At 46.2% G+C, this 12,178-nt stretch overlaps 1 protein-coding gene across 7 annotated transcripts in view; it reads right to left on the bottom strand.

The window, feature by feature from the left end:
- LOC115099903 (protein transport protein Sec16B-like) overlaps nucleotides 1-12,178 on the bottom strand; it is an 87,140-nt gene that overhangs the window by 51,531 nt on the left and 23,431 nt on the right. For 6 of the 7 annotated variants that reach the window (XR_003858913.1, XM_029617889.1, XM_029617886.1 and 3 more), the window contains exons 8-12: nucleotides 11,279-11,340; nucleotides 8,011-8,146; nucleotides 7,592-7,819; nucleotides 1,955-2,052; nucleotides 603-684 (exon numbers count right to left, since the gene is read on the bottom strand). Coding sequence is in view for 6 of the 7 variants with exons in the window: in XM_029617889.1 (XP_029473749.1) it covers nucleotides 603-684; nucleotides 1,955-2,052; nucleotides 7,592-7,819; nucleotides 8,011-8,146; nucleotides 11,279-11,340 (606 nt within the window). In the remaining variant the exon portion in view is untranslated. The remainder of the gene's footprint in view (nucleotides 1-602; nucleotides 685-1,954; nucleotides 2,053-7,591; nucleotides 7,820-8,010; nucleotides 8,147-11,278; nucleotides 11,341-12,178) is intronic. The other variant, XM_029617892.1, reaches the window with a different exon arrangement.

The raw sequence follows: 12,178 nt of genomic DNA, 5'->3' as shown, positions 1-12,178 counted from the left end.
CGAAACAAGAAACAAACTTGTGGGGGGAGGGGAGGGATTGCTATTTCCAATCCAAGCCACCACAACAAAATGTCACAAACATCCCAGAGTGCTGCGGCCATGCCAGCAGCCAGAGGTTTGCCTGCCCTGGCATTAACCAACAGATGTTAGAGATGGCCACAGCAAACCTCAGTGACCATAGTCACAAACATGGCACTAGCCTGAGCATGCATTTACTGGCTGAACTTAACAGCATCACAATACAACAAATCAGGATGCAAATGACAGAGCTCCCTTTAGTGGAAACCTACACCATTAAATCCTAAGGCGATAAACTGCAAACTCTCGGGGAAAAAAAGTATCCACAAAAGGAAAAACAAACTGCTTGCATCTCTTTAACAAGCACACGTTCACTTCCAACCCAGCAGCACATTTGTCTCATTCTTCAAATAACCTAGTGCTCTTGACAGCGCATCACAGGAGCTGCAAACCAGTACTCATACAAGTCCCCTGTGTTTATTTCACATAAAACGTTGTTACGCATGGCTATTCGACAGAATTCATCCTCATCTGTCCTCACACAGACCATGCGGAGGGGTTTCTCAGGCTGGAAGGTGCCGTACCGTAGCCGCCCGGGGTACGCGGCCTGACATGAGCTGGAACAGCGTCTGTACAGGATCATTGACAGCCAAAGTGCTGGTGAACCTGCAGAGGGAAGATCACAGACAGCGACATGCTCCGATTACAGGCCAGCACAGGGCAGGGGCTGATCCACAGAAGGCTGAAAGGACACTTTTGGAGGGCCTGAGATGGTCAAAGTCAGAGTTTGAGTAGAGGGAGCAGGAGGAAGAACAAAGGAGTCACACCAGTGGGAAATGGGGATCTACAGACTGCACAAGTATAAGTGGCAATCTGTCAGTGCACGCCTACAAAACAGGATGGGGTTTTAAGGTTTATTTTTAAGGCAAAAGATTAAAAAGACAATAACTTGCATTTCTTTTAATGTGAGCAGCATGTAGGATGGGTGGGAAGGAAGGAATCCCGAGTCATAGTTTGGCTAGTTTATCAGTCACAGCATCCACAGCAGCAACTGGAAGGACTGAAAATCTGACCTCTGTGCACAGGACTGTGATTGCTCCTGCTTGCCCGTGACCTTCCTATAGGAACTGGTATTCTGTCTTCCGTGCACAGGACTGTGATTGCTCCTGCTTGCCCATGACCTTCCTGTAGGGACTGATATTCTGTCTTCCGTGCACAGACTTCTCCTGCTTGCCCGTGACCTTCCTATAGGGACTGATATTCTGTCTTCCGTGCACAGGACTGTGATTGCTCCTGCTTGCCCGTGACCTTCCTATAGGGACTAATATTCTGTCTTCCGTGCACAGGACTGTGATTGCTCCTGCTTGCCCGTGACCTTCCTATAGGGACTGAAATTCTGTCTTCCGTGCACAGGACTGTGATTGTTCCTGCTTGCCCGTGACCTTCCTATAGGGACTGATATTCTGTCTTCCGTGCACAGGACTGTGATTTCTCCTGCTTGCCCGTGACCTTCCTATAGGGACTGATATTCTGTCTTCCATGCACAGACTTCTCCTGCTTGCCCGTGACCTTCCTATAGGGACTGATATTCTGTCTTCCGTGCACAGGACTGTGATTTCTCCTGCTTGCCCGTGACCTTCCTATAGGGACTGATATTCTGTCTTCCGTGCACAGGACTGTGATTTCTCTTGCTTGCCCGTGACCTTCCTATAGGGACTGATATTCTGTCTTCCATGCACAGACTTCTCCTGCTTGCCCGTGACCTTCCTATAGGGACTGATATTCTGTCTTCCATGCACAGACTTCTCCTGCTTGCCCGTGACCTTCCTATAGGGACTGATATTCTGTCTTCCGTGCACAGGACTGTGATTGCTCCTGCCTGCCTACAACCTTCCAATACGGACCAAAATTCTGTCCTCTGCACACATGCTCCTACCTGCCCATAACCTCGCTGTAGGTCCTCAGATCCATCTTGCTAGACAGAAACAGAGCATGACCCCAAAGCTGGCTTTTCATTGCCCACTCCAGGGCTTCCTGAAACAAAAAACAAACAAACAAAAAAAAAAGTGAACTCGTTACTTCTTATATTGTTCAGCAGATGCAATCCAGACTGACTGAGAGTCCCCCATGGGTCTCAGAGGCTGGGATTCCTTGTGTCTTTAGTGCACTTTCCTCTTATCCTCACCCCCAACCTATAAAGTGTGCTGCACTAGGGCCAAGGCAACACTAGGAAAACTCAACTGAAATAAAAACATACAACTGAAGCAACAGTGCTGGGTGAGGCAGCCTTAAACCTTGGTCAAAATTGGACTATTCCTTTGATTCCTTTCAGTGTCATAGACCCAACATCCATGGTTTGCCCAGAGCAAGGGAAACAGCTGCTTTCTCTCCTGAGCCACCCTGGAAAACTCAGGAAAATCCCTTCCCGAACAAGCACATCCAGAAGGGTAATAACTGCAGAATAAACTTCTTACACTATGGGTTGGATTTTAAAAGCGCTGCGCGCGAAAATCCAGCCAGATTTACACGCGCAGGGCGCCGGCGCGCCTATTTTGCATAGGCCACCGGCGCGCGCATAGCCCCGGGATGCACGTAAGTCCCGGGGCTTCGTAAAAGGGGCAGGAGGGGGCGTGTCCGGGGGGTGTGGCGCCGGCCCGGGGGCGTGACCGAAGCCTCCGGACCAGCCCCCGGGTCAGGTGATGGCGCGCCAGCAGCCCTCAGGCAAGCGTAAATCTGCCGACAAAGGTAGGGGGGGGGGTTTACATAGGGCCGGGGGGGTGGGTTAGGTTGGGGAAGGGAGGGGAAGGTGAGGGGAGGCAGAAGGAAAGTTCCCTCCGAGGCCGCTCCGATTTCGGAGCGGCCTCGGAGGGAACAGGCAGCGCACGCCGGGCTCGGCGCGCACAGGTTGCACAAATGTGCACCCTCTTGCGTGCGCCGACCCCGGATTTTATAGGCTATGCGCGTATCTTATAAAATCCAGCGTACTTTTGAAAATGTACCCCTATTTACACCCCCAAAACTGATCCTATATTCACAGAGGTCAATATTCAAAACTATTTAGATGGATAACTCACAAGTTATTCAAATCTCATGTTATGTCAAAAAAAAAAAAAGGGGGATATAATAGTCACAATATATGCTCCTCTGGTTATATAATAATTACACACTTCTTTAAATATTAAGCATCATCTCCAAAAATCTGAAGGTGAATTAAGACCTCATAATAGGCTTTACCAGTTTAAGTACACTTTCATATCTATCGCCTTCCGTCCTATCGCCAATCTCCCATTCATAGCCAAGATTCTAGAAAAAGTTGTCAATACTCAACTCTCCGAATACATAGAAGAAAACAAAATCCTATTCCAATCACAATACGGATTTCGCAAATCACTGAACACAGAATCCCTCCTCATCTCCATGTCTGACTTCATATTAATGGGCCTTGACAAAGGCCAATCCTTCCTCTTAATTCTACTGGACCTATCAGCCGCCTTTGATACGGTCAATCATTCCATTCTCACTTCCATTCTGGCTTCTATAGGTATCTCAGGCACCGCTCTCTCATGGTTTAAATCTTTTCTCTCCAACAGAGGCTTCAAGGTTAAGATACAGAACAAAGAATCTTCACGAATGGACGCATCCATAGGAGTCCCTCAGGGCTCCTCACTGTCACCTACACTCTTTAACATTTATCTTTTACCTATCTGCCAAACTCCTCTCCAACCTTAACCTCAAACATTTTCTCTACGCCGACGACATCCAGATCGTGATACCCATTAAAGAATCTTACACAAAAACATTGGTTCACTGGGAAAACTGTCTCTTCGAAATTAAACATCTCCTGGCTAACCTAAACCTAGTTTTAAACTCCTCTAAAACAGAACTGCTTCTCATCTCCCCAGATAACAATGCCATCTCTAATCCTCCAACTATCCCAACTACTACACAGGTGAGAGATCTAGGAGTATTAATTGATAACCGGATGAACCTTAAAGCTTACATCAACAGAACCACCAAGGACTGTTTCCACAAACTCCAAGTTCTGAAAAGAATTAGACCACTCTTCCACACTCAGGACTTCAGAACCATTCTACAAGCTATCATTTTTTCTAAGATCGATTACTGTAACTCTATCCTACTGGGCATACCTTCCTCCTATACTAGGCCCCTCCAGATGTTACAAAACGCTGCGGCAAGATTACTGACAAACTCCAGGAGGAGGGACCATATATCTCCAATCCTAAAAGATCTCCACTGGTTGCCTGTTCACTTTAGAATCCTCTACAAATCTCTTTCCATAATATACAAAACCATCCATCAACACACCCCACTCGACTTACAATTCCCATTCCAAATTTATAACTCCGCCAGACCAACAAGAGACACACTCAGAGGATCTCTTCAAGTGCCCCCAGCCAGATCTACCAAACACATTACCTTGAGAGATCGGGCCTTTTCAACAGCCGGCCCCCTTCTATGGAACTCCATCCCACCGGACCTTAGACAGGAGCCCAGCCTCCCAACCTTCAGGAAGAGACTTAAGACCTGGCTGTTTAAAAAAGCTTTCCCGGACACCGATTAATTCTATTCAGCCAGATTCTACCACTTCCACATGTAAAAATGTTATTACTAATGTAAATACCTATACCTAATGTTATTCTCTCCCTTTTCTTCTCTCCTCCCAGTTCTATTACCTTGTTATTTGTAACTGCTTCCTTCTACACAAATAGGTTATTGAATTGTTCACTGTACACCCCTGTTATATGTAAACCGGCATGATGTGTTTGCAACATGAATGCCGGTATATAAAAATTTTAAATAAATAAATAAATAAAATATCCTATTTAATAATCGTAGGTCAAAATAATTTATTTTGTTTTTTAATTTTTTTTTTTTAAACTTTCAGATAAAAATCTGGTACTTATACCGAAGAATTATTAGTATAACCGCATATGGGTTCAGAGAAGACCCAACACAGGTCCGTTTTTTAATGTCAGAATCTGCATCAGTGGATGTTATGTTGTTCATATGGAAAATCTTGGAATTGAAGCAAGCTGCTGTAGGAGTTAACTTTTGGTTCTGGATAAAGAAAATGCCGACTTCGTGTGAAGAGAGATCTAAACCCCCTGAGGAAAGATCCGGTTGAGGATCTGAAAAGCGGCCACATTGGGAACTGGAATGGTGGTGCAGATAAGTCGGCATATGTTTTAAATATATCTGCTATCTGGAAGGAATGAACAATTGTGCAGTTCACAACTTAACTCTTTGAAAGTGAAAGTAAATAATTATGAACATGGCAGTCTTTTAATTCACGTACACAAAAAAAAAAATTCACATAAAAAAATACACATTGGCTGGTGGAGGTTGGTTTATGATTACAATATAAGAGGATATCACCCGGTTGGGGATAAAAGTTGGTATGAAACTTTCCTCTACAGCTAAAAAAATGTTTTTCTTTTTCAAGATATATTTCTAAAAAGATGTATTGAAAATTACCTCTATAAGATACCCTGCCGGGAGATTGAATTTAATTTTTTGAAAGTTTCAATTCGAAGAAAATATTGTTGTATGAGGTGATTCGAGGGTGTAAACAAACGTTCATATGTAATTAACATAAATTTCAGTCACAACCCCGCGTTTGTGCCTATCTTGGTGCCAAGATAGGCATGAACGCTGGTTGTGATTCACAAGCTCTCTCTCTAACTCCAGGTTATCCATCTAACTCCATTTAAATGTTTAGTTTTGAGTAGTGACCCAACAGTCAGATTCTAAGATACAGTATAGAAACATAACTATAATCTTTTTCAGCAGATGCTCAGCTGTAGGTTGAAAGTCTGAAGGCTACATGTGTTGCCTGTACTCAAAATCTTTAATAAAGAAAAGAGAGTAAAATATATGTATAAATCTGTAATACAAGATTAAAGTCATACATGGGCCTATAGATTAAGGGGTCGATGCAATATCAGTGGGTGGAAAAAAAAAAAAAAAAGCACTCATGACTGAGTGCCCACTTTTCTAACGCACACCCACCCACTTCTCCCGGGCACGCAATGCAATACAGTAATGAGCTGCTGCGTAAAAAAGGAGGCGCTAGGGGAAACTGTGAATCCCTAGCACTCCTCTGCATCAGGCGCCCACGAGACGTGGCTGTCAGTGCCGGTTAGGAAAACAGAAGCTCACTACGAGCATATGTTTTCTCCGGCTGCCAGCATAATATACACACACACAATATAGAGGGCCTGGCCCATGTAATATTGTGCATGTATTTTGGGCACCCAGAATTTTTTTTTCTTCAAGATTTTATTTTTTGCACGATGCCGCTTTCTGTGGTTCCTCCTACTTTGTAGCGCAACGATAATACTAGGAGGAAATACAGAAAGCAGGATTTTTGCTTTTTCGGTTGAGCCCTTGACCACGGCAGACCTTAATCGCCAGCTCCCGGGCTGGCATTCAATTTGCCGCATTACAATGGGCGCATTGGCCACATGGGAATTTTTTGAATCAGGAGGTAATAGCCAATAGCCTCATCTACATGGAATTTACATGCGATAAGCGCTATTAGCTACGCACTGATTTGGACACGCGTTTTAGATGCGCCGATCCCTGTATTGCACCAGGGGTTGAGTCTAGCGTGTCCAAAATGCGCATCCAACCGCGTGTCTAGCAGTACGCTGACCTGTCACCCGATATTGCATAGGCCTGTAAAGGTGAGCAAGCACCTGGAATAACGTGCTATGCACTAAAAGTGAGCGTGAAGCTGGAATAATGTACTATACACTAAAGATGAGTGTATACCTGGGATAATATACTATGCACACTAACCTGGGATCAGAAGGCATTTATAGGTACACACTAAAATTATCACATACCCAAATGCAAATGAGGAATTAGCCAATGTATGGTAAATACCACGATGTGCCCTCCCGCAGCCATTATTTACCTTGCGCCTGCTAATGCCTAATATTTAACATCCTGGAGTAGATGCTAAAGGTCTGTGGGCTTCCCAGGCTCAAAAGAAGCATTTAACATTGGAAGTAGGCCATGCTGTTAAGCCCAGTTTTGCATCCTGTTGAGGGGTTTTTCCCTCTCAATTTCTTTCTGCTCCTTAAGGTCTCCAGCTCAGTTGGAACTGGCTTCTCTTGGGCTACAGCACCACAGGCCTTCATTTCCAACTGCCCGGGGCTTTCCCCAATGTTATTATCCCCCTCCCCACTCAGTCCAGCCATCGAAAATAGCTGCCCTCTGGATAGAGCCATGGTTAACATGGGCTCTAAGTCTGGCCATTATGTGGCACTGTTGAGCAACAGCTGCAACTCCCAAACCCCCCCCCCCCCCCCCCCCCCCCCCCCCCCGGCCCAAGGGCTGTGAACAATATCTCCATAGCAACCCCAGACCCTGCCAATCAAGTGCAGAAGACCTGAACTAGAAATCTAACCCAGGTCCGCTAAATGGCTTGGAGTCTGTTGGGAGGGAAAAAAAAAAAAAAGAAGAGGTCCCTGCTGATGTTTTTTCAAAGCATAGCCTGAATCCTACATGTAAGGAGCCATGTAGACAGGAACCCTATTTCACTTGCTTTCTTCCTGCCATAGAAGAGGAGCTTGGTGAACTTTTCCAGGGCCATAGTTGCTGTCTCAGAACTGTAAGGGATCTCGCCCGTAAGGAGATCGGGGGTGCCAGAGCCTGGTACCAGCCAGGCCTCATCTGTCAGGTTAATGAGATTGGCAGCAGCTTCCTGCTTCAGATACTTCATCCGCTTACAATCCTGCATGAGGAGCTCAGCGATGTCTGAACCATCCATAGTCTGCAAACAAAACAGCAGCAGCATCGTTAGCAAACCTTCAAGTAGAATCCACAGATCCTAAAAATCACAGAAGGCCTCTCAGTATTGTCCAGGAACAGGATGGGGAGGGAGTCGCAGTTGCTAGCAAGCAAGCAGGAGACTGTGAATTTGTTTTTAGCACATACGCATTCAGATCAACAACATCTACGTACCCCGTTCTGCCGACAAAGCAGAATCAGAAGCTTCCAGAGAAGAGCCGAGTCGCGGCTTCTCGTGCTCTCCGACTGGCGGATTAGAGCAACTTTGCGTTGACAGTAAGTCATCACGTCCATCTTGTGCAAATCTTCCCTGCAGTAACAGACAAAAGAAACAAGCAGAGGAATGTGGGAGGGAGCCAGAAGCACAGAGACAGTCACAGTTTTTTGGACTCCAGAATTTCAGGGCAGAAAGAGCTGAAGCCCGAATCAACTTCCGAGACAAAATATTCAGAAGAAAGAACTTCAACCCCGCTGGAGAAAGGAGAGGCGGCTTCAGATCTTGCCTGACATTCAAGAGGGCTGCAGCAGACCACCAGTAGGGGAGAGCAGAAAGCAGGGTTATCCGGAGGGATACCAGCAGTCCAAACAAAGCACTGCCCGGACTATTTTATCTGCTCCTTTGGTGGCACTAAAGCCACTCAAGGGTTGCTGGTTTTACATCAGAGCTGTGTGAGAGCATTGATAGTCACCAGCAGCCAATTCCTGAACCCCAGCAGCGACACTGTTTTTCAAGCTTGCAGTGGTATCACGGTATTAGCCCAACATGCATCGTCATCCAAGCACATGAACCATTATCATTAGAGATCAATCAATAAGAATGAGATTTGGGGAGATAAGTCTAGGGGTTCCTATATAAAAAATGTTAAATTTCAACTTTGCAACATGTAGAGTGATTATTTTACACCCTGTCAATTACTGTGCATTGCAAGAGCAACATCTCTCAATCTCAGACCTAGATTTATATTTACATATCTATACACCACAAATCCATTCAAAAAAAACAGCAAAACATAAAGCAAATACAAAAGTATAAAATATAAAAACACAATAACCAGTACTTAAACATAACACCAGTCTGAAATGAAAGGTGTTATTTGTAAGCCTGCTTAAATAAATGAAGGTGGAAGAAGATACCTCAAGTCTTAAGGAGTGAGGGAGGGAGTCCTACAAGAGTGCTCCAGTGACAAAGATAGAGAAAGGACATTCCCTGGTCTCACATAAATGTGCCAATTTTGTAGAGGGAAAATCTTTACAAATTTTTGTCTGCAGGCCTAAGGACCCATGAGGATTTTTAAGCATTGAGCTTCAGAACAGAGGGGCTTCATGCATTGAAACATGATACAAAAGTGGCACGGATGGGTTTAACACATTCTCTAAGTCTGGCACCAGAGATAATACCGAGTAGCTGCATTGTGCAGCATTTGGAGGGCTTTATTAAAAAATGATCTCCCTAATGATTAACAGCCATATACGTTTTTAATCCAATAGACACATTAGTTTCACCAATTCTCAAAGGGAAAGGACCTGCATAACGTCCCTTGGAAAATTATCCCAGCAAAACTGCCCGTGCACAGCTACGTCTGCTCATTTGGGTGTGGAATTTTTTCAGGAAAACTTGCATGCATACTTCTGGAAATGCAAAGAGCGCGTGTGTGAGTGCAAACCCCTTCCCCTACCCTGCTCGCTCTGGGCAAACTTACCTGTCCGTAGGCCACACCCGTGCAGCGAGCAGGCAGTTTTAGAACAGAACACGTCTGTGCGGAAAACACCGTTCTGCCCAGGGAAATGCTGTGAAGGGTTTCCCTCTAGGAGGGCAAATTTCACAAGCACCCAGATAATATCAGTTTAATTGGGTATCTGAAACCAGCCCATCCCTTGCCTGGGTAAAAGTACGAGCAGAAATCAGGAGCATGGGGAATTTTACCCAGGAAAACTCAGATGGGCTCGGTGGAGTGAGGTTGGGAGAGGAAAACCGTGCACGTAGATTTGATATTTTTCAAATCTGCATGTGATCCGGAGGGGAAAAAAAATCATCCACAGGGGGGGGAAAAAAAAAGCTGGTGCGAATCTCTGCCTGTGCTTCTTCCCAGGGAACTTCTGAAAGGGAAAGGGTGAGCAGACTTTACATCCATGCGGGGACTGCTGACAATTACAACTCTCACCCTACATCTTTTGGGACAAGGCCAGCGGGTTGGGCCAAGTCTGAAATTTTTCACTTTGAAACCTGCGGGGACAATGTCTCCAAGCACATTATCACCTGCTTGTTCTGCAAGGACCTTTTTTTCCCCCTTCAAAATACCCTGGGCAGAGTTGAAAATGCAATTTGCGTTATCCTCCTCTCCCTCCCCCCAGGAAACCTCTCTCCTGTGTGTGCAGCTGACATTTGCCCATGTAAATGGATTTGAAAACTGCCCCTAAGTGGGCCTCTTGGTGCTCTGCCACCCCCTACCTTGTACTTTCCTTTTGAGGTAGAGGGGTAACCTACTACCTGGCACATTGAACCTGCTATACCTGCAAGGGGGGTGGCGTCAGCTGCGTGCTTGAAAATGCAGACACCCAAACTGTGCAGTTTCCCTCCCCCCATGCCCGGGCCGGCCTGGTTTTTGCTGCAGTTGAATTTAACCCTTCCGAAGGATGCAGTCCCCCAGAGATCTAGCCTAAGTAGCCTCCGAGTTAAGACGAGTAGATCCCTTCGAAACTCTAATTCTGCAGCTGCTTTGCTATGGGCCTTCCGCCCTTTTTTTTTGGCTTAAGGTTGGATATTTTGAAGAGGCTGATACCACCCCCCCCCCCCCCCAGTGTGCTTGCTGAGCACCCTAAAGCGTTTTTGCCCAGCTCTTGCATCATTGGCAGCTTTTAGCCGGAGGGTGGGAGAGATGGCTAAAGCCTTCCTGAGCCTTGAACACTCCCACCCACATCTCGACCCCCTGTCGAAACGCAGCCCCGGTCAGACTTCCTAGAACGGCATTGCATCCCCCAAGCCATGTATGCACCCAAGTCTTCAGAAGATTAACCCAGAAGAGCCAACCGCCCCTCTTCATGTGGCAAGGACAGGTCGGGCTTTCAGGATACCCACAATGAATATTTATGGCCCCCAGCTTGATACCATCGGTAAAAAAAGTCATTTGCATACTTTTGCTCCCTTGAAAGCCAGACCTGCTTGGGGTCCTCAGCGCTGACCAGTCCTCGCTGCATGGAAATGTATTCTTACCAAAATAATTAATCGTAAAGGAGTAACTAAAGCCGCATTTCAGTAATTGCTCTGGAGACCATCTTCATGCCGTGTTATTTACCCCCCTGAATGTGGCTGTGTTCTTAAAGCGTTTCGTGATGCAGTGTCTATGAAAACCCTGCAGTGGCAGTACGACGTCCTACTCCCAGCTGTTTCCATGGGAGGGCGATGAGGGCTCCAGAAGTGTTCGGAACAGGAGCAGGTGATTACCTGGCCAGGGGCCCCGGGAAGGCTCGCATCTCCTCCTGCTCGGCAGTGTCATGGAGAAGGACCTGCGGGAGGAGAGGAGCATCACTCACTGGGGAACAGGATCAATGTCTGGGCGGCGGACAGCGACACCGGCACTTAACCCCCCCCCCAGCCGCAAAAGGAACAAAATGAAACGCTGAAAACCTACTCAGCTGCTGCACGCTGCTTCCAAAAAGCTGATTCTTTCCCTCTCTGCAGCACAGACCATGGCCCGAGGGGGCACTGCACTAAAACGACATCTGCAGCCCAGTAATCATACCCTGCCGCGTGGCAGCACATCCTCTGCATCGGGGCGTTAACTGTAACAAGACTGTCACTGCAACCTCTCTTGCCTGTGTGCAGACTGTAAGCTCCACGGAGAAGGGACTCTCTCTCGTGTACCCGTAGGTCTAGTATTGCTACATAAGCAGTAGTAACATAGTAACATGGTAACGAGGCCCAGTGCACAGGTGGCAAGTGCTGTTCCAGCTAGATGAATAAGTAAAGAAAAGAATAAAGCCACAAAATCCAGCTAGGTGCCTTCAACTTTAGCTCTGGAATTCGTTGCCAGAGGATGTGGTTAAGGCAGCCATTGTAGCTGGGTTTAAAAAAAGGTTTGGATAAGTTCCTGGAGGAGAAGTCCATAAACTGCTATCAATCAATAGGGAATAGCCACTGCTTGTTGCTGGAATTAGTAGCGTAGGTTTGGTTACTTGCCAGGTACTTGTGACTTGGATTGGCTGCTGTTAGAGACAGGATACTGGGCTTGACAGACCCTTGGTCTGACCCAGTAAGGCATATCTTATGTTCTTATGACAGCACACATGGTACCAGTGCATTAACTATCACTGTAACAATATCCAGTACCAGGGCCTTGACTAC

This window comes from Rhinatrema bivittatum, chromosome 10 (genome assembly GCF_901001135.1).
Source record: "Rhinatrema bivittatum chromosome 10, aRhiBiv1.1, whole genome shotgun sequence".
NCBI lineage: Eukaryota > Metazoa > Chordata > Amphibia > Gymnophiona > Rhinatrematidae > Rhinatrema > Rhinatrema bivittatum.
The sequence above is the reverse complement of the archived record's forward strand: the minus strand, read 5'-3'. Positions and strand labels throughout refer to the sequence as shown.